This window comes from Spea bombifrons, chromosome 1 (genome assembly GCF_027358695.1).
Source record: "Spea bombifrons isolate aSpeBom1 chromosome 1, aSpeBom1.2.pri, whole genome shotgun sequence".
Classification (NCBI taxonomy): Eukaryota; Metazoa; Chordata; class Amphibia; order Anura; family Pelobatidae; genus Spea; species Spea bombifrons.
In genome coordinates this window covers 61,443,652-61,466,782 of record NC_071087.1, presented here as the reverse complement: position 1 = coordinate 61,466,782, position 23,131 = coordinate 61,443,652, and the positions used below count along the sequence as shown (strand labels likewise).

Genomic DNA, 23,131 nt, shown 5'->3' with positions numbered 1-23,131 from the left:
AAAGCGGTGTTCAATAACATACCACTAGAGGGTAGACTATACATACGCTAAATTTGTGAAAGGCACAGGGCCAGACAGTGCACCTGAATTTGTTTTTTTTTTTTTTAAATATACCAGACGAGGGAAAGTACTGATAGTCTTGGGTTTCTATACCGTCTGATGACCCTCTGACTACAAATTCCAGGACAAAATCAAGACAGTGCTGTCTTTCTGCAAAAGGCATAACTGCAGATTATCTGTCCAGGCTCATATTGTGTTGGATTTCAATAGTGTAAATGATTTTATGACTTTGTATCATACTTTTTTTTTTTTTTTAAAGTGTGTTGGGTTTTTCTACAACTTCTAATTGTATAATGCTCATAAAATGCACCTCTGTTCTGGAAAAAAATACTGTAATATGGAATATGGAAAGCATGCCATAGTTTCAACAGTTTCAATTTGTGGCACAACGTGGACCTGTAAGCTTCATATTGATGCTGTGCAACTTTGTAATTACACCATGGAAAAAGGAATTGATAATACTCATGCACAATACCAACACAGGGATGATTTAACCCTTATTTGCTGGTATTCTTTGACATTTAGCCAAGACATATATGTATACAATTAAATAATGCTATTACCGTGATTGTCTATATTTTCTGGGTGTTCTGATATTACAAATCACACATATATGTATAACAAGTCAAAATCACTCCAAGTAGAAGGTAGATGTGCTAAGTTGTTGGCACTCATACCAATAGAGATTGCATAATCAGGTCCCCATCTGCCTTGAAACAAATAAAACAATGTATGGTGTTCACACCACGAGTCAATAGGAAGCATGTTGATGGTTTTATAGAATATCACCAAGATTGTAAGTCTTGATAGAGATGGGTAGAGATTGTTTAACTGAAGGCATGGTCATCTTACAGCAATGACATTGAACTACATGTAGGCATCATGTTAAAACAGTGCCATGTTTGTGTCTCATGGCTTTTAGATTATCCTTCTTCGTGTCCCTACATAAGTGTTTCTGGATGCAGTAATGGAATGCTGAGATTATCTCAGTGCAGTTGTATGGAGCCTCTTCAAATTCATGATCATGCAATCCCACAAGCCATTTTGTTTTCTTTTTGAGTCCACTTTCCATTAAAATATGTGAGGTAGAAATGAAAGTAATATTTCAACTCCTGTTTCTCCTAATTGTCTTAAAATGCAGTACTGGCTCTCATCTGGTAGCCAACCACATTTTGCCATGTTTGACAACTTCTCCCTTCTAAATACTTATCAAACACAGCCGCAGTCTTTAGCAGAAACCTCCTTTATGGTGTGATAATGATTTTTAGAGTCAAGGAAGGATACATCATCGTCATATGATAGTGGCCTGCAACAGGGCCTGGCCCGTACCTTCTCTTTTTTGATTTTCTTTTTCCCTCTGATGCTCTGTAAGGAGAAATCGTAATTCCGAACAGCACCTTCGCAGCTTCCACTGCAATAACGGAATAAAACTGTCTCGTCTGATACATATCCCAGGCCCAGATCGCTGACACTCACTTCGAGCTCTTTCAGGGTACAAGGCTGTTTGTGAACCCTCGCCCTCTTCATCCTTGGCCCATTCTTTGGATCGTCTCCAGAGTGTACTGATTGACTGTACCTCTCTACCAGAGTTGAAACAAGTTCCCGAATCTCGCCTTGTGTGTAGCTTTCGAAAAGGGCAGTGTCTAGAATTTAAAAATAGTATTAAGTTATCACAGAACTATTAATCATCTGGTATAATTCTCCCCATTGCTCATTTTGCACCACAGAACCAATCATTTATATTGTTTAATTTCAAATGAATCACTTATAAGAGTACCATTAACCTGCTTCCCTGCAAATACATGTATTACACATAGTGAAGCATGTCAAGCAAATGCATTATTTGGACTATTGTGCAATTAATTGTAAGGTGGAGGGTGTCCTATTGTGAACCAGCCGGCCTTGTATTGCTGGTCCCAGATGTATGCATTTATGTATCAGCTGCTTAGTGTTATGAGGCCAATCACAATATAAATAACTTTATATGCATCAAAAGCATCATAAACTCAATAACTTGTCTTGGAACATATGCTTTGTGATTCAACTAAGTTACCTCTATCTGCTAACATCACTCATCTCTTTAAAACCAGATGTTTCACAGGTATCTCACTATTAAAATCTCTGTCTTGCGCCGAGCACACTTCTTGGTTGCTTATTGAACTCAGGTATCCCTTATAGCACACCTTTGCTCCATTAACCACCAGGAAACCTAAACTGGGGTAGGCTGGCACCACCCCAGAGGCAATTAAACCCAAATGGTCCCATACTCTTTCACACACACTTACCTGGTGCCTGTTGTGCACCCAGGCAACATTGGACTCTTGTCTCCCATAGCGGACCAGATATGGCCCAGCCAAGTTCTTGGGGTTGTTCCAAGTTGTTTGAAGTATTTGAACATGCCTGGGGGCAAATTGCCTCCTGGGCAATCCCACCTTTGGATAGGTCAAAACCACAGCTCTTTATTGTCGTAAACCAGCATGTCAAGCACATAATACAAAACAACCATTCTTTGTCACCAGCTGACTGAGGCCAAATGAGGAGCAACCACCATTCAGTTACAAACCCCTGCATCCCAAGAGTTTCAGTGTACCTACCTTATGCTACACCTGATCTACCCCTCCCAAATTTTATCATGTAAATGTTTGCTACAACTTCTTCTATTGCTCTTGGAAGATGCACTTAGTCCATACAGTGGTTCCTCTCTAGGTCTTTGTACGTGTGTGTCACATTAACACCTTGATAATCAAATCCTATAAATCATTTACGTCACTGTCATTAAAAAAAACTTCTGAACTTATTACCCAAGAAATATGCAGGTCCACTACATTTAAATTATTAGTTTTCCATTTATTGCTCCCAAGCGTAAAATAAAATTAGATTGTAAAACGACATCTGGGAAGGCAGATCCTACAACCAATGCCTTAGAGGCAACCGTGGCTTAGGAGGGGTTAAGGCTCTGTGTGTCAGCAAAAGTGGTATGTGATGTTGATCAAAGGAACACTGTTTCCTGCAATGCAGGAGAACATTCCCAAACCTTTTAAATTAAAACCACCAGGTAGCGCCTGGAAAGTCTATACATATGAAATACACCAATGCACTGTGATGCATATTGATGCTGGGAGGGTCTTAAAGCTAGTTGGTAGTTAGGTTTACAACTTATTTACTATCTTTTTCTCCCGTGCTGTCAAATATCAATGCAACGCAACAGCAGCAACCAATTCTATTTACCTTTTATACAACCAAATCACTCAATACAAAGTCAGCACAAGACTAAATCCATCCCCATCAGTTCAGCACCCAGAGAAATCAGGTATGCTTGTACCCTGTCAAATCCTTCATTGCCCTTAGCAACCCTAAAGATATATAACAGGATATGGCATTTTCCATCAGATGTTCATAAGCATACATTTATAGAAGGTATTGGATCCTATAGGGAACAAAGCAATCCAAGCCATGGATGCTGCCTCGTAACATTACTAAAAATAAAAACACTTCTTAGCCAACTACATAACCAGTGTTTCAACAGAAAGATACAACATCCTTAGCTTGGCAATGCATCACAACTACCTCCAGGCACTATATCACTGCTTGAGGCACCACTTTAAAATGGCAACTAATATTCCCTCAGAAGTTCGGCACCTCTACAGGAACTGGAATGACAGATTTAGTACATGTTAGGCATGTATAAACATACAGCTGAGGTTTATTTAGCTGCCTTCCTCCATGATTTTACAATTCTAGATGAAGCCTACTCATCTAGCTTGGGAAACAGCATGTAACCCAGCAGCATATTTATCTTTCACACTGCCTTAGGCCTGAACCAGGGCAGCACCACCACCTCCTGTACCTAAAGCTGAAGGCCAAGCTGTGATGTCATATGCTTGTGTTACGCATTTTAAGGTGTTACACATGCAGTACCAGAGAACAGCATGGTTTGGAGGATGTGCTGATGCTAGGCACAGTCCTCTCTAGTGTAAAGGGTCAGTTGGAGAGATCAGAGATCTCCTTTGTAACCATCCCAAAGGGTGGTATACAAGAATACACATATGGAACCCAAGTTTTTAAAAAGACTTGCCAGAGAAAATACGTTTTATATAGTTCAATAAGCGGTCGAGGTTATTAATCCACCTTATACTTTTGCTGAGCTTTGCAGAAAACAGGTAGGAATTCATGATTGCCCCTGCCTTACCTCCAGAGTCTGGCAAACTAAATTGCGAAGACTTAGATAACCCGCTAAAAAGGCTACCTTGCATAAACCAGACCTGCCACATTATTAACTTATTGCAAAGGTTATGGTCTTGTTGGACGCAAATACACATAATTATTATTATAAATATTGATGGTAACAGCAGCTGGGAATAAAGCTACCCTATCTCAATAGACACAAGTTCAGAGTCCTATGTTTAAAATGACTTGTGAAAAACCTCTCAACACCTTTAAGATGCACTGGACACTGGGAAAAGTAAGGACAAATCCACATAGAAAAATTAAATGGTCTTATATCCTCAAAATCTATTACAATATACTTTATGGTCCATGAAAGTTTACCCATTTTGGTGATGTGGGTGATATGACCTGTGACATGGGATATTTGTCAAATGGGGTATTTCTCCCAGACTCACATATATATGTGGATATATTGCAATTCATTAAAGAATATTGTTCAATGCATTTAAGGTGTGCGAAGAACATTTGCACAGCGGGTTTTGTAGAATCTTGCCTTGTTTATTGAAAAACAACGTTTCTGCTCTATATGTTTTAGGGATCTAAATTGTATTATCTCACATAGTTACTACATATCGTCTCTGTGGCTACCTAGACAAGAGAATTGGGTTTATAGACCTGAGAAATGTCAAGTTATTGTTATTATTTTATGATTCACAACCTATGTACAAGTTGTAGAAGATATTTGAGAGCATTTGTGTCACCTTAAGTGTGTCTGATTTGTCTATGTTATGTATTTATTTAAATGCAGAAATACAAAATACAGTTTATGATGATGTCACCATATAAATGCCAGCTATAGTTTTGGCACTATTTAAGAGTTTTAGAGTATTTATAAATCCTTCTTGTTCATATAAGTTTAGATCTAATAACTAAGTCAGTTTTGTAGTTGGTAAAATGTTATATGTTCTTACATTGGGAAAGCATAGGTTGCTTGCGCTCTGTGGCTCGTGGGACTCTCCGATTCCCCTTCAGTGGTGAAACCATGACTGACCGCGAGGAGGAGGAGGAGGTAACTGAGCTGAATTTCCAGAAGAAGACTTCTCTGCAGATCAATAGGGACAACACAGCACAGAGGAGCATCAAGGGAGGGACTGTCCTCTTCCATACCTTCATCTTAAGGACAGTCAAGGCATTGAAACTCTGCAAAAGACAGTGGCCAATGGAAGCGTCAGTTTGATGTACACTTAAAATAGAGGTTAATTATAAAGGTAGTTAAAAAACTTTTTGTGAAACTCATAACAACAACAGGCATTTATATAGGCATTTCTCCCAGTGGGACTCCATAACATTGTAGACACTAATTATTATAAGTATTATTACCCTTTATACATAGCGCCAACAGTTTATGCAATGCATCTTATAATACATACATTCAAAGGTTATGACAAAGCTAGAATAGACACACTAAGGCAAGCTAATACATTAGTCAAAGCTTACAATCTAGTCTATACCGCCTCTTATTTACAGTTTGCTGTATTACAAAATATACTGCAAATCAGGAAGATTTGGCCGGAGCCTGCTGGAAAAGGAAATTAATGTTTTATTACAAATATGTTAATGTATTAATGCAAAAATCATGCCCCCCGACTGTGCCGATTTAGGCGGGACAGTCCCGATTTTGGGTCTCTGTCGCGCTGTCCCGCCTGTGTGTAAGGGCAGTGTACATGTATATGTGTGTGTAAAGGCAGTGTATGTGTATATGTGTGTGTTTATGGGCAGGTGTGTGTAAAGTCAGTGGGTAAGGGTCCTGGGAGGGAGGCTAACATTAGCCTTTTTTATTTAAAAAAAATCTCTGCTGCTGTGGAACTACTCTTCCAATGATGCTCAGCCAGCATTATGGTGGACACCTGGCTGGCTAAGAATCATGGAAATTTTAGTTCACAGCAGCAGAGATTTTTATTTTTTTTAAAAAAGGCTAATGTTAGCCTCCCTCCCAGGACCCTTACACACTGCCTTTACGCACACCTGCCCATAAGTGTCCCTCTTTCACATTTTGAAATGTTGGGAGGTATACAAAATGGTAACAAACAATCGTTTATGCTCAAATGATTATTGTATTTTTCCTTGTTAGGTTACAGATCAAATAATCTATTTTAATATCTACCTCAAATTATTGACGAATTAAAGATGAATGACATTCCCAATTACTTTACTTTCAATTATAATCAGCAGTAAATAACCAATTACTTATTTTATGTATCTGTAAAACAATTCCAAAACTTGATCAAGTTTGTTCTCTGTATGTGTAAGTTCCAACAACAAAATCAACATTTAGTTCAGAGTTTTAAACTTTATGTATTTATATTAAAATTAATTTCTGCATTGTACAAAAAATTCATTGGTTTGATTGAACTGAAATTCTTGTACTAAGCAATAAATTACCATACTGATCAGAATATAAGATCCACCTGATTGTAAGACTCTGCTTTTGAAGAGCAAAACTGGAGAAAACTACGGTATTTACCAGATGTTTATAGTTATTTTCGGAATATTAGATACAGACAGTTCTTTTGTATACATTTTGCCCCTCAAAAATGGTTAGTTATGTCCATTGGCTCACCAGGAACCATGCACATATGAGTGATGGGTCTGCTGCGTATACTAACAATTACATCATTTTTTCCATGTGGAATTACCTGAAAAATTACGAGATTAAACATTTAAATCCATGTTTAGCTATTGAATGTGTGTTTATATGTGTATATGTATGTATATTTGTTTGCCTTATTAACCTTTTGCACTACCCTAGCCCTAAGCCAGGTGCTACAGGTTGCCTGATTATTATTATTATCTTTTACAATACATATATTCAAGGGGTATGACAAGACAAGAATTGACAGACTAAGACAAACCGATACATTAGGTGGAGAGAGCCCTGCTCGCAAGCTTACAATCTAGAGGGAATGGGGTGACAAACATAAGGCACAGAGAAAGGGTGAGAGGTAGTGTGGTGGTTGTATCAACGACAAGGAAGTTCTAGCAGCTAAGATGGTATGCTTCTCTGAAGAAGTGGGTTTTGAGATGTTTCTTGAATGTTGGGAGAGAGGGTGAATGCTGAAGGTTCTTTGGGAGTAGATTCCAGAGATATGGTAATTGGGTAATTGGGAGCCAGTGGAGGGTTTCACAGAGTGGGGAAGCAGAAGAGGAGCGGCGGTAAGATAAGTCTAGCAGCAGCATTTAGGACAGACTGTAGAGGAGAGAGTCAAGTCAGTGGAATGCCAACCAGAAGAGTGTTGCAGTAGTCAAGATGGGAAATGATAAGTGAATGAACCAGAGTTTTTGTGGATTCTTGGGTGAGCAATGGGCGGATACAAGTAGCAGGATCTAGCGAGGGACTGAATGTGAGGGATGAAGGAAAGGTTAGAGTCAAGGATGACCCCAAGGCATCGGGCCTGGTTAGCAGGAGAGATAGCCATGTTGTTAATGGTGATAGAGAATTCAGGTAGTGGAGTGGTAGTAGCCTGATCACCGAATACAGAAATTGGCTCTATGCCAGCACAACGGCAGCGCCTTTGGAGCTACTGCCCTAGAGCTAGTCGGCCTAGACCAGAAAACTCTAATGATATAGTCCAATTTCTAGCCAATAGAAAGTATCGTGTTAACTTCAAGCAGGTAGCAGTTAAATTATTAGGAAACTATTTACAGGGTCAGGGTCAATGGACATCATCATAAAGCAGATAAGGTAACCACATAACACTGAGAGATAGCACCTTTAAGGAGTGTAGCACTGGGCTTACTGATATCTCTGTATGCAATTAAATTTGATTTTAATTGCATACAGAGATTATTTTTTTTTTCTTTCGTTATATTTTAACTAATATAATAAAATGTTATGTTTTATAGGAAGATATTGATTTTGGGACACAATCATTTGTAAATTAATTTCAATCTTCAGTGTCCTGTACATATATATGGATTATTCTGTATAACCTACATAGCATCTTGGCAAAGGTGGACCTACTATAGTTGTATATCTGACAATTTCTCTAAGGGATATGAATCCGGCTTAAACCGAGCGGGATACTCTCTAGCTATATTAGGTAAGTTCCTTTGGAAGATCTAACACCTGCTATTTATTTGCTAGTCTTGTGCGTTGTTTGCCTGGCGTAGTGAATATTGGAAAATTTTGAAGGGCAGGATTTGTGCTATGAAATTAAAAGGAGTAGCTGACTTCAAATGACATCCAATGACTCCATAGTCCCTAAATGGTGGAAAAGTACTGCTGTAAATACTACATGGGGCCTTGGACACATGTAATTATCCGGTAGGGCGAAAAGCATGTCTACTGGTTTATTGTGAACATTGTTAATTTTATACATTTCCTCTATGTTTGCTCACTCAGTGACTTAGTTGCTACATCCTATTTAAACGGCAATCAGAAGCCGCTAGATCTAGGACACACTCTGGGCCTTCCTCATAGTCTTCATGTACATATTTAGCTTGAAAAGGGTGAGAATACACTGCTGGGCTTCTGTGTTCTAGCGATACATGCCGTGATACATTATCTTACAATTGACTAATCAGAGACTTGCTATGACTAATGTTTCTTGCAATGTATCCAGCAGTGTAATGGTTGCATACCCATGCAATTCTTTTTATCTCTAATATGCTCCAGGTTTAAAGGTTTCCAGCCTGGTGACTTCGCATCCCATGTGTGTGAACAGGCAGCTGTAACAGCCAAATTCTCTTTCATTGACTGAAAGACTTGAAAGAAATCACACAGCGATGTGTAAAAGGAACCAGGTGACCATCTTACTATTCACTTAGTTTTTTTGTTATCATTTTTGAACATTACTAATAATTTATATATTACTATATTATTAAACCTTTTCATGTTCCTTTGTTTTTTTCTAGATCCATTAATATGTGTATAGTTTTTAATTTATGTAAAAGACAGAAAACAGAACAATGTCTCTGTCTCTGTTCTGAAGGGTTAAAAATAATACTCTATTACATGGAATGGGAAGGGGGCAGAGTTAATGGGAAGTGGGTCACTTTTTTTCCCTCTCTTCCATTGAAAGACACTAGTTGCAAAACAGAGCTTGCTCTAATATTACAGCCAAGCATGATGTTGTTGACTCACGATGACTGCCATTCTTCAGAGACCCCTCGCTGTCTATTTACAACACACAGATTCTTTTTCCAAGATCATTCCAATAACACTAAAAGGTTTCTGGGCTTTCGTCCATCCTCCCAGCTATGTGAATGTGTAATATGTACCTCGTGGTTGGCATATATCCTAAGGATTCTGGGGGAATGCATACTAATTATAATTTATGTGGGTTTAGTGCAGCAAGGTGATAGATGAGAAGAAATTGTAATTTGAGAGGAGAGTACACGTCAAACGAAAAAATAGGGATGAAGGAAGAAAGCGAGAAAACAACATATAAAAGAGGAAAGAGGTCGTTGAGAAGAGGAGCACATAAACGTGTAGTCATATAGGTCAATATAGGTCTGGCTCAGTGTCCCTGAGATATGGATGCGTGGCTTTGACATGCCTTGAAAAGTGACAAACATAGGACAATTTACCCAGGGGTGTAAAATTAATGAAGCAGAACCATTTAAAATAAAAGTAATACTATTGTGTATTTTGATTTTTATTATCTCAAGACATGATATGCTTGAAAGATCCTAACGAGTTTTTAAAAATCAACCGTTTTCAGCTGTACATGGCAGGAGGAATGCACACAGTAGGGAAAGGACACTAACCAGAGCTAAGTGACAATGAGAAGAAGCTAGTAGCACACAAGGTTACACCGTGGATTGTCTCATACGGTATGGTCTCCAGCTTGTCATGATTTGTGTAAAAGAAAGAAAGGGCATAAGGAAGTCATCTATGAGGCATAAAACCATCTCATTGTCAGTGGGAGAAGGACAGAGAGAAAGGAAGCAACAGAGTTCAAAACATACAGAGAAATTAAAAAGAACAATGACAATAAGTACCTTCATTACATAGCAGGTGATAGCTCGCACCATAGTAAAATCCTATTTTGCTACTAGGAACGCGTAACAGTAAATATTTAGGAGGAGATGTAAGAGGATAGGGCTGTCCCAGTGAAAGAAGTGACAATGGTGTCATACGAGAGACACAACAAGAAACTCATTGATCCAAAAAACTATCATGTGACCTTTGGTGACCGCAGGAGATTCATATCTGGCTGTCATCCTTGGTGCTGAAATGCCCCCAAAGGACATTGATAGGGTACAGAGCTTTCTAGTTAACTCTTCACATACTAAGTGGGTTAATAAGCATCACTTAATAATATTCTGTAGAAGTGATGCTGTAGAGAAAAAAATATTTGGGCCATATAACAATAATTCCTGAATTTCCTCTGCCTGACGGCATCAGCATCAGTAACTCCAGACACACATTACAATCTCTAGGCACAGTAAGACATTGTCTGCATTGTCCATGTGGGGGACTCCTCTAACCATATTCAAAAATATAAATATATTAAATCTGCTATTAAATCTCCAATAGTACAAAAAAAGGAATCACTTTGTCTACTGAAATGGGGTTCCAATATTATTATCCTATTAGTATCCTATTTTAAAGGCATCCTTAATGATGAAAACCTGAGACACTGATTGACAAACCAACATGTAGGTACAGAATAGGTCACTGTAGATTAGAATGGACCAAATTAATATAAAATACCAGATCAATACATGGCTATGCTATTGTTTCTTTAACACAGATTATGTACACATACATAGAAGTATGATATAGCCATAGAAACACCTTTATACACTGTTCAAACACTCAGTTGACTAGCCTGCTACATTCCTGATAAATGAGTAATGGTCATGGCCGCATTTACCAAGGTACACATGGAGCAGTGACCATAGGATGTGTTACATTTATTATAAGTAAGTGCTGCTTCTGACTACACAATCAGCATTCGCTGCTGCTACTTCATCCGCTCTTCTTGTGGGCAGCCCCGCCCATGAGCAGACGCTCCAGGATATGACATCATATCCTTGCGCCCCTTATCACCCAGACCATGAGGGAAAGCAGCAAGCAGTGGCAGAGTTGCAGGTCAGCACGCCCATTCAAACAAAATCCTGTTGTGATTTTAATCATTGTTGTTTTTAATGACTGCTGTGTATAATTGATCCTATCAACAGCTACACATTAGTACATTACACATTGGCAAAAGCACCAAAATGTTACCATTTCATTTTTTGTGGTTATTGTTTGTGTATGTAGAACTGGCACACGGTTTTGCAGCTCTTTTTGGAATGCACCACCCTGTAACAAACTGAGAGTGGTGAGGTCTGCCATCCATCCGTTGGTAGCCAATATTTGATGATTCATTTATATTCATATCTGTCTGTGCAGAGTTTTGAATCTGAAATGATTGAGCTAGAAATAGAAGACAGCGCACAGGAATTACTATTTGATATGTTTAGGTGTCCTTAAGTATATGTGAGTTATAACATGTGGGTACAGAACATGTCCACATGTGACATTTTTATTAATGTTGCAAAGTTAACACAATCATGTTTTAAAGCCAACAAGACGTGTAAAAATTGCTCAGCTGTTAAATATCTCATATTTTTCACATAACAAAAACTCTTCCACAGCATTTTCAACAAACAAAAAAAACATTTATATGTTAATGAATGATACATATTTAAGTGAGAGGGTGGTAGATAAATGGATTGCCCCCCCAAGCGGTGGTAGTGGTAGAGACCAATCTAGTGAGGGAATTTAAACATGTGTGGCATAGGACTGATGAGAAAAGGACTGCTTTAGGTTTAGGTCTTGAAAGCAGGACAAATGTTCAGACTAGCTGGGCTGAATGGTTCTTATCTGCTGTCAATTTCATGGTTCTATGTTTAATCTCTCAGCATTCTGAACATAATCGTTTGGCTGTGCTTGACCCCAAATTACAGTTTACTCCTTACCCCAAACTACAGTTTTCCTGTCTGTTTAATAATGGAGTTTTGATCTAATTTAGATTGGTATTTGTCTGAAAGTGGTTTGCGTATTCATTTTTTTTACAGTGCTTGTGTGGACAATAAATTAAAGGATTCTTGGTGTTTTTGAATTTCCATCACTATTGTGAAGAATGGACATTATGAGTTTGCATCAGTGGTTAAGTCTTAGTTTGTAAACCCGATGAGGGGATTCACCCCTGTAAATGAGAATGAAGTTTAGGACCTAACTGTTTCTGTATATACTTTTTTCCTTAGTAATATTTTTTTTTTATTGATGGTAATTAAGTGGGAGGGGTGCTTCCAATAAACTGCTCCAAGGTCCAAAACTCCTTAATCTGGCCTTGGTAATAATGTTTACTAATTGGATATGTGTTTACATTAGTCAATAATTTTATGCAAATTGGTCCCTAATTGCCACCCCCTAATTGTAATTTCCTCTCTCAGTGGTTCTTCTCTCTGGTCCTTTTTCTGAAACTGATGAATGTTACCTAGCAGCTTTTCCCCCTTATTCCAATCAGGTATAGGATTGACGACATTTCTGGCAGTTGTACCATGCATTTCCTGTCTTTGGACTACAGAGTAGAACCCAAAAGTGATCACAGACAGGTGGGAAAACCCAAATCCTCTTGATGTACGGAAACGGCAAGCATTGACTTGACACATGTGTTATGCATGATGGAAGGACATCAGGTAATATGCCTTTAAAATCTCTGCTTAGTAGAACATTGTGTATTCCTTTTATATTTTGGAATGTTCTAGCAGAGGCTGTCATGTGTAATAAGCCATTTCATCTCTGATAAATATCATTCCTTGCGGCTTTCCTTGGTGGTCCTTAACTGGAGGTATAGACCTGTGCCATGTCTAAATGACAAATTCCAATTGATTTCTCGGATTTAGCGCATTAACTGTCCAGTTGCTGGACGAGAATTCTTAAAACAGGCTGATCCTATTTAAATTGTCACTATGAGATGATAACCCTGTTTGCACGCATACTGATCATTTTATTAAAAAGCTAACATTAGCTCGTCCTTCCATTATATCCTTTGATTCCCACACTGAGGCTTAGAAGAAACCCCCACAGCAATGAAGATGAAAAACAAATTTGTAAACACAGCAGGGATTTGCTAACATGCTTTTCCTGGATTTAATTTTCCCAAACCCAGAAACTGCCCACGAACTAATGTTCTCCATACACTGGAGCAAAATGATTCCTTAAATCTTCGACTAGGCACGAATAGAGAGCTGATGTCCAGGGCCTGTTGAACTTTAACCATATTGTGCTGAAGTCACCTTGGTAGCTTTTGTGATAGCCCTTTTCAATGAATGCATATGACGTAAGCGATCTTATAATAAGTGGGTTAATCATATGGTTGAAAGGGGAAAAACAGAGTTATGCGCTTCCTAGAATTTGTTATTTTCAATGTTGTATTTTAAGAAATTCCACATATGAAGCATGTTACTGGAGAGGGCTGACTTTGATATTTTATTAAAGGATTTCAGCCCTTGAAAACGTGATGACCTTTTTAGTGTTTAGTGCAAAACGAGGCAAATGTGACATTTTTTAGTTAAATATAAGTAGGTAAACCTCCCCTTTTTTGGTTTTATGTTGTCTTGACGTATGTTTGCTTTAATAGAGATATGACAGCAGGAGTTCTGAACATCTCTATTTGGCCCTTGGTGAAAGAGCAAAAACCCCTGTAATGATTTTGAATTCAAAACATCCTGGACCTAATTACTACCAGAGAAGAGGCGCCATCCAGACATAAATTCCAGAGCTTAATTCACTTCAGATCCTTTAAAAATGTGTAATGAGATTAAGGTGGATGGTGCAGATATTATGGGAATCTGGGAAAGAAATCGGGTGCGAAAATCTGAAAGCTAGAGAATTAAACCTGCAGGTTAAAGGGAAACCATCATGAGTTTTCCTTTAACAATTCTGTTATCTTTAAAAGCAGATTTAACACGTATAGTAAAAATGCTTGTTTCGCATGGTGCCAATATGGATAGTACTTTTAATCTATTATTGTTGTATCCCTCATCTCAGCTCTTCTTTCCTCATTTGATGTTTTCCCTCACTTTTTAATAAACCACAATGTAGCTTTTATTTGCAGAATAATGATGTGGTGGGAGAGTGCAGGTCATTTAAAAATGTGCAAGTCCTCCACAATTTGGAGCCATGCACAATTAACACAAGCAATGAACCATACAGATCAATGGCATTAAAGGTGTGATCAGCACCATGGATTTGTTGCACGTTATCCATTCTCTTGTCTCACACTTCTTGCTTGGAAAACACAGCATAGCAGATATATAAATCCAGACATATCCGAGTATGAATTCCCAGTTTTCCCTACACAGCAGTCAAAAATGCACTTTTTATAAACTTTGGAGATTGAAAACCCATGCACATTAGCCATGCAAATTCTATCTGATATTAGGCATTCAACAATTCAGCAGTGACAACCCTTAACCCTTTTGAGACCAGTGACTGCAGCATTTTTGATATTTTTACAATAGGTTTGTTGAATTACCTGCAGGGCTGTCTTATAAACTTCCTTGTAAACCGATGGCAACCTGTATGATGTCATAGTGACATCACTGCATTCCATATCTGTTTGTGGGTTTCTATTTTTTATGTTTTTTCTTTCTTTACAGTGGTGTCTTTTCACTTTGATCCTCATTACACAGAGTGATCAGCAAGCAGGGCTGTATAGTAAGACTTCAGGCAACTTTTACACCACAATTTGCTTTGATATGTACTATGATGGACCTTTAATCTTTTGAGTGCTAAGGCATTTTTCAGTTTGGTATAATCATGGTAAAAAAGCAATATGCACAGTATATATTAGGAGAAGTTTTTCAGCACTGATAAATTGAAGGTAAACCCTGCGTAACATCACATGATATAATGATATAAATGATCCCTGTAAAATATACTTTTCCACATTATTTCCCTGTATATCAAGCCGAATAATCAAAGTAACTAAAAGTAAATGTTTTTTACTTGATTCCCATTAGTAATTTGATCCAGTATATGTAGTTGTAATTATAGATTGCATTCATAGCCCATGTAGGTTGCAGTACACATACAAACATATTGCTATTCTGAAAAAGATGGGTATAAAATACCCCTAAATTCCAGAAACATCCCCTGAGTACAATAATATTCTACATGCATAGGTTTTTCATTTTATAAGGGAGCAAAACACTCTCCTACATACTACATAATTCTTACTTAATTAAAAAAGGGTTTATTTGTATTATACTTGTAGTGGCAGGGATGAAAAGCATTTGGGGACTGTGACGGAACCCTCCATCACTGGGGCCACAGGAGAGGCCTCAACAGCCAGCCTCCTCCCTATTGACTATGGGCCCTGGCTTTGTAAAGACGTCTTTTGCTCTACCGCCAGTAGTATACAATTTCATCACTTGCTAAGGGGATTACCTCTGGCAGACAGCCAGGATATGGAACCAGGGAGTGACTGCCATTGTTTCAGTTTAATGTTAGCCCCCCTAGTTCCACCACTGCAGACATTTACCCCGGCCATACCATCCCTGGAATTGATTTTGGCCAGTAATAGATAGTGGAGGTTGGGACTTCATTGTACTGTTAATCCCTTTACTGCCCCTGTTGTCTCTGGGAGGCATATTAAGGGGGCAGTTTGTATCCCAATATCTTGATTTATGTTAATTTATGGTTTCCTGGCTATATCCAGCCATGTGCGTGAAAAAAGCAGTCTTCGTTTTGGTTATACTCTACACTGAGTCTCGGCTAGTTACTGGGAAACCGGGGAAAGAGTGTGTTGTCATGGGCTAATGGAGCAGAAGTCAGCGGAGCTAGTCAGTCAGATTATCCAGCTCCGTGACAGGGACTAATTTTCTTTTTTCCCATTTGTTTTATTTTTAAAAATTATTTTTAGACTTTTTCTAGCTGGAGATCCCTTTGAGGTCTTTAAAGATCTCAGGGATCTCTCTCAAAACTGGATGGTACCCTTTATGATGTCATCGCGACATCTCTGGAGTATGTTTAATTATTAATTCATGTTTAATTTTATTTCATTTTTTAACGATTTTGTTAACTATTTTTTATATTTTCTCAAGAGGAAGAACCACAGTTTCTCCCATTTCTCACGTTGATCCTGTTGCTGATCAAAGAGTGGTCCATTGCTTGTACACACCTTATGCTGCGCCCTGTATGTTTCACCGTATCCCGTTCGGGTTACATTGTGCCCTCTGTGTGTTATGCTGCATCCTGTGTGCTCTACCCTGCTTCCTCTATGTTAACACTGCATCCCGTGTGAGTTACACTGCTTTCAGGTGTGTTACACTGTGCTACCCTGCGTCCTGTGAGTGTTAACACTGTGTCCTGTGTGTTACAAGCTGTTTTGTATGTGTTTAGCTGGTATGTCGGTTTTGGTAAACTTGAGACCAGCTTCCTTCCAATATCGCCAATTTAATTTGTCTGTAGTTGTGGGAGGAGCATTGGCTTTATAACCAACCCCTCTCTCACTGCAGCGTTTCCCTCCCTTGGCCCCCCTTCTTTAATTTATTTTCCTCTTTTTATTTAAATCTTTCCTTTTCCTTCTTAACTCACAGGGACCCCTCTTCTAGGCCTGCCTGGTATGCCGGTTTTGGCACACTTCAGATCTACTTTCTCTCAATATCGCTATGTTCTCCTCCTCTCAGTTCCTACCCACTTGCCCTTACCACAAATATTTTATATTAAGGGGACTTATGATGGTGGAGCATCACCTTAGAGAGAAGGGAGAGAGGCGATATGACCCAAACCTATCCATATTTGTCAACCCTGGCATTTTTTTTTACTACAGGAAACATAGAATAGTACAAGGCATAAGAATCATTCAGTGCGAGTCATCTGCCCATTTGTTTTATGTTGTGAAAACCCTAATCTCTATTTGGTCTTTGGAATTGTGTTGGATAAAATTGTGTGAGTTGAAAGTATGGCTTGTATTTGCAACTACATTATCAGTTGGTTGGGGTTGTTCTCTCAAATAAAGGTTACAACTCATCTCCTGTTGTCTGTGTATGCTTCTGTTGGATTACCTTTCTGTCCGTAGGTTGAAAATGGGATGATTGTGTTACTTGTAAAAGCATTCGCAGAATTTGAGAAAGCAGTTCTAATCTCTGTTTTCAGGAAATGTCTAAAAATTTCTATGTGTCCCTAAATTATTTTGAGATGCACATCTCCCTTCTAATTATGCATACTTCAGGAACTGTATAATCATAAAACTTCAAGAATAGATCCCGGCATTTCTCCCCATGAACTTTTGAATCAATAGCAGTTACAGTATTGTATTTGTTGTCACGTATTAAATATTAAATGACTACATATCCCCACTATTTTTTTTTCTGTTTAGTTTAATCTATGCTATGCTGTTATCACTATAAAAACATATATTTTGTCTGCGATAAGATGAAAATTCAAGGATGCTGTCTGGCATTCATTATCAAGGCCTACAGTGGAATGGAGACACTTGCTTTAGAAGTGGAGGGGATGATGCCAACTTGATCTGACACTATGCTTGTAGATTTTCTGCAAAGTGCATACGAAAAAGAGGAATGTATCTGCAATATTTTTCCACTTTCCCCACAGTCAATTCCCCATCTCTACCTATCCTCCCCTACTGGAGTATCTTTCTTTCCTTTGCCCCTGTATTCCTCCCAGTCATTTGCCAACCATTCAAAGTCTTTTATCCCATAACACTTAGCTTCTCTCCATATTATCCATGGTCCCTTTGTCCTTTTACTGCTCTGCTCCCTTCTATCAGCCATTTCTTTTACACCACAGTCTTCATGTTTATCTTACAGACAGATGCTTTTGAATAATCCATCCCTACCCCAATAGTCGCCTAGCCAGGGAAATGCTGGCAACATTTAAGAAACTTTGGCGGGAGGGCTCATTAAGTTGTTCAGTACTTCAGATAAGCATTTGCAAAACATTACACTAATTATTCATTCTACAGAGATGTCCAACACTCATTATCTATGAATAACGTCATAGGAAACCCATAAGGATCTAGCCAAGTATAAATTCTGCATCAAACGCTTGTAAAACTAAAAAACCCCGGTAAATCTATGAGGAATTGTGAGTAAAACACATAACGTTAAGCAGTGGCCCAACATCTTAAAATCAGAGCAGCACAGTGGACAATTGTCCCCCTACCAACCCCCTTGTCTGCCCTACTCTGCCTCTAGCTTTAGGTTACAGCCTTTGAAACAGCACACACTTAACCAGGGATTTTTTTGGGGGGGACAAGCTAAGCTATCCATCGATACCTAGTTTAGGCCATACCATACATTCCACAGCATGTTGTGGGTTTTTGCTGGTTAACAGTCGAAATAACAAAACTTGTGTTAGTGTCCAAATATTTCCAGTCCTAACTATTGTATTTGCTCGATTATAAGACGACCCTGATTATAACGACCCCCAAAATTTGAATATTAATTTAGGAAAAAAATAAATAGTCTGAATATAAGACTACCCTATTGGAAAAAAAGGTTTTACTACTAAATATTAGTTCACATGTAAACTATAGTGTGAGCAGCCGGTGGACATCTGCGCAATGTGCGTAGACAAACTCTGCTGCCCGGCACTTCCGCCGGGGCTTCTATGACGGAAGGACAGAAGGTCATCTCACGCCAGCACTCCGTCATAGAAGCCTTGCCGGAAGTACCGGCCAGCAACGGATTTTGTCTGTGTGCATAGCGCAGATGTCCATCCGCTGCCAGAGAGGAGGATCCTGCATCTTAGTCTTATAGTCAGACCTCTATATAAGACAAGGGACAAAACCTTGTCTTATATTCAAGCAAATATGGTGTTAGTATATATATATATATATATAATTCCAGGCGTGTGTTCACATTAGTAGTTACTATATTTATGCGCTGGTGACTTCAATACACTCTAGGATATACAGAGATTTTCAATGTTCATGACATGAGGCATAAAAACAGCTACAAGTTAGTGAGTGTTATAACAGATGTAAATAGTGGATGCTTTCTTTGTACAGCACATTTCTCCTCAGCCTTCAGACTGAATGTTTTGACCAGCATTTCGTACCTTCCTGTAACAATACAGCCTTATATGCTACTGAAACTAAGTAAAAGATTGTTTGTAACAGCAATGTGTGGATTAGCTTTAGATACCTTGCCAGATGTATGGAGGAAGGATCACAGGATGTAGGATGTAAAATCCAGACATGGAAGTGTCAGTGGGGTCAGTTTTCTGGAGGAAATCTGAAGTGACAGGCAGTTAATGAAAAACAATAAAATGTATATTGTTTGGACAAGCTTGAATAAGCTAATACTAGTTTACAAGAAGGTAAAAGCCAGTCCTGGGTGGGCTGTTGGGAAGTTGTGCTGTGCTGGTTGCTGCAGGTGCATGACTTCAAAAATGCTCTACTGGGTGAATGGGCAAAAATTCCTACAGAAACGCCCCAAAATCTTGTGGAAACCCTTCCCAGAAGAGGAGACGCTGTTAAAGCGGCAAAGGGGGGCCAACTAAATATTAACGTCTATGTATTTGGAATGCAATGTCATAAAAGACCCTATTGGTTCAATGGTCAGGTGCCTGAATACCTTTGTCCGTATAGTGTAGCTGCTGCCTTGTTCACTTTCTTATTTAACAAGCACTCTTAAATATTACTGAAAGTAAGTGTAAGATTTCTGTAGTTTTACGGTAAATCCAACAATTTTACATTATTATCTGAGTTTTAAACTCAATATGATGTTAGGCTGTAAGGCATGTGGTATTTGAATTGTCAGAAGCATCTGCTATGTGTACATGTGAGACATGGAGCATTTCTGCTATAACAATTTATCAACCAAAGTATTTATCCAATAAGATGGATCATCCTATTCTTTCCTACGATAGTAAGATCAATTTTAAATCTTTGCTTCATACATATTTTATATATATATATATATATATATATATATATATATATACCCCTAAGTGCATTTTTTGACTAGATTCTCGTCCTACTCACTTGAATGCATTAACCTAACGTCTTGTTTAAACCCTGTTATGTGGAATATATTGTATTTGTTACATGTTATGTAGATAGTAAAGACTTATATGCATTAGAAGCAGTTTGTGTTTGGAAGATGTGTTATGTAGTTTTAAGGCAGAGTATTACGAAGGGGGTCTTATAGAATAGCTGCTCCTTTACAACCAACGGAACAGCACATCCTTAAAAACACAACCTTTGAGTGTGAATGATTTTCTTTTTCATCCTCCAATTTCTTTGAATCATTTATTATTATTGTTTACTTGCTTTAGATGCGTACAATAATGGGTAAAGGTGTGAAAATGTATTTCCATTCTTTGTCCACTTTTTTAGTGATTAATAAGCGTATGTTTACAGATGAAAAAAATGTAATGTATATGAGATGGGGAAGATGTAGTAAAAAAAAGACCCACACACTAGTCTCACACTTCAAACCTTAAATATGGGCTTTCAGAATCAATGCACAGTTATGGCCTGATAAGAGGGTATTAACAGTATTATATTTCTCTTCTCCACTTTGGCTCCTCTGCAGTACTGTCCTTACTATCAACTCTTATGATGTCACATCATAGTTATGGAATGCTGGAGGCTATACCAACTCTGAAAAGTCCTCCATAATGTTAATGGGCCTGTGACCTCCCTTTTAATTGCTCTATTGAACAATGGTGCTACAAGGAAACAAATTGTCCAAATACCTGCCATGCCCTAGACCTGCTGCCTTAGACTGTCAGCTATGTAGGAGATATGTAGCTGGCAAAATGTGATCAGGGGGCCAGCTACATATCTCCTATGTAGTGGCAGTCTGATAGGTAGACTGAATGATCCCAAAAAGCTATTGTTCAAATCACTTTTCTGTGGTGTATATGGGCAGCCTGTTAGCTGCTAAGCTTTCTCCTATCTCCCCAGGGGGAAGTCTTGTGTGTTTCACATAATTTGATGATAGATACAAACCATTTGGCCCATCGAGTCTGCCCATTTTTCTTGATGCAAAGATGCAGGCCTTAATTAGTCATTATATGCTTAGATAGCCTTAGATTCAGAATAGATTTTTGCCTAGCTCATGTTTAAATTCCCATTCAGTTGTAAAAACATAAAAACGTATTTGGTCCTTGATCTTGTGTAATCAGGCTAGCCACTAAAGTAAGACTTCCACACATGACATCTGAAATATAGCTGCTCTAAGCTTGTCTCAGGCTCAAATAGTAGAAATGTGTAATATGAGGCCTACCAAACAGGCATGAGCATGCAGCAAATACAGTGTATTAGCTATACAGTGTATACAAAAAAACAAAAACTGGCTGCGCTTCTCACCCCAATAAAGTTGGCAACAAATATATAAACATAATATAAATGAGAGGTTTTGGTTATATGAATAGGCCAAAGCATAATTATTTTTGTTTTCTTTTTTGTTATTATATGGCAATAAGTACAGGAAGCATATTGCTATTTCAAAACCATTTTTTTTCAAAACTGGATATTCAGCCCCCATATGCCATTTGGGACATCTTTGAGGGCAGTCATAATCATATTTATGAAAACTAGACACCCCAGGGTATTTCAAATGCTAGCATTTGAACTCTTTCCATGCACTTATTCTACCATCAGGCTTTGTCAACCTTTGTGGTAGTAATGCTATGGCTACAGGTTGTTGAGATTCCTTGTCACGCTGCATTTACACTGATAGCTTCAGGGCTTTATGTTTGATAATATCTATCCCTTTTTTTATTGTTGGTTAACCCTTTAAAAATGTCATGATGTGCCATGCTTTCATGAAAATATGTGCTTAAAAACCTATCATGATGGCATGGAATGTCTTTAGTAGTGGTGTATGCATCTTTGCACACTGCTACCTGATGGCTGCTACCCTTCCTGCGCGAGAAGTCTTGCACGAACACGTGTACACGTGAGACTTCCTATATGTATGGAAGCTTTGAGTTTACACTCAATGATTTCTGCTGAGAAATAATAAAAAACCAAGAAAAATGTGATTGCTGCCTAAAGTATGTTGGGAATCCAGGTGGCTTCTATAACTAGGGGTGCTTAAAGAAATGGCATTATCTGATGCATGACAGCTACTCTTTACAGTTGGGAACCACAACATTTTGAACATATAATTACATTAAAAAACCTTTATCTATGGTCTCGAATGGCTCTGAAAGTAATTGGCAATCAGGAAATCTCTATTGGCTGAGTTATTACTGTGGTAAACTGTGGTTTTTATGCAGGCTGAGAGAAACAAAAACTTCCTATGGTAACAATTAAATATGAACACAAAATCCAAGATTTTCCTTTACACAGTGACCTCGTGCTACCTGTACAATTCTATGAATGAAGAGGTCTTCAGAAAGCTCTTTGTATTGACCTTGAATTTACTTGTATAACTTAATCATATCCCCTTGTTGGCGCCTCATTCCAGAGAAAATAAACATGATTTGAACAGCCTGTCCTCATAACTAAAGTCTTCCATTCCCTTAATTAATTTTGTTTCCAGGCTTTGAACTTTTTCCAGATCCAGTTAATGTCTTTTTATGAAGAAAATGACCACAATTGTGACAAAAAAAAGACTATTCAAGGTGATGAGTTGTATAAAGTTTGATATGAAGTTATCTCCATTTTGCTCCTTTTAAAGAACAGCAGTTTGTTCACTGGTTTCTTCACAGATGATTTTTTGTATTCTTCACACATTCAACTAATTAGTACACAATTTGTCCTTTGTAGAGATTAAATAGTATGTTCTAAGTTACCATATATAATATAGTGCCATTGGCAAAAAAATAACATTATATTATTCTACTTCATGGAGAGAGTTCTAGGAAAGTGGTGTAGGTTAACACAATGAGATAATTTATAGACATGTATAGGCATAAGAC

General features: G+C 38.2%; 1 protein-coding gene across 1 annotated transcript in view; it reads right to left on the bottom strand.

Moving 5' to 3' along the window:
- Positions 1–315: 315 nt before the first annotated feature.
- NRTN (neurturin) overlaps positions 316–23,131 on the bottom strand; it is a 40,044-nt gene continuing 17,228 nt past the window's right edge. The window contains exons 2-3 of the mRNA XM_053462369.1: positions 5,199–5,427; positions 316–1,703 (exon numbers count right to left, since the gene is read on the bottom strand). Of these exons, the coding sequence (XP_053318344.1) occupies positions 1,270–1,703; positions 5,199–5,400 (636 nt within the window). The 5' untranslated portion in view covers positions 5,401–5,427 and the 3' untranslated portion in view covers positions 316–1,269. The remainder of the gene's footprint in view (positions 1,704–5,198; positions 5,428–23,131) is intronic.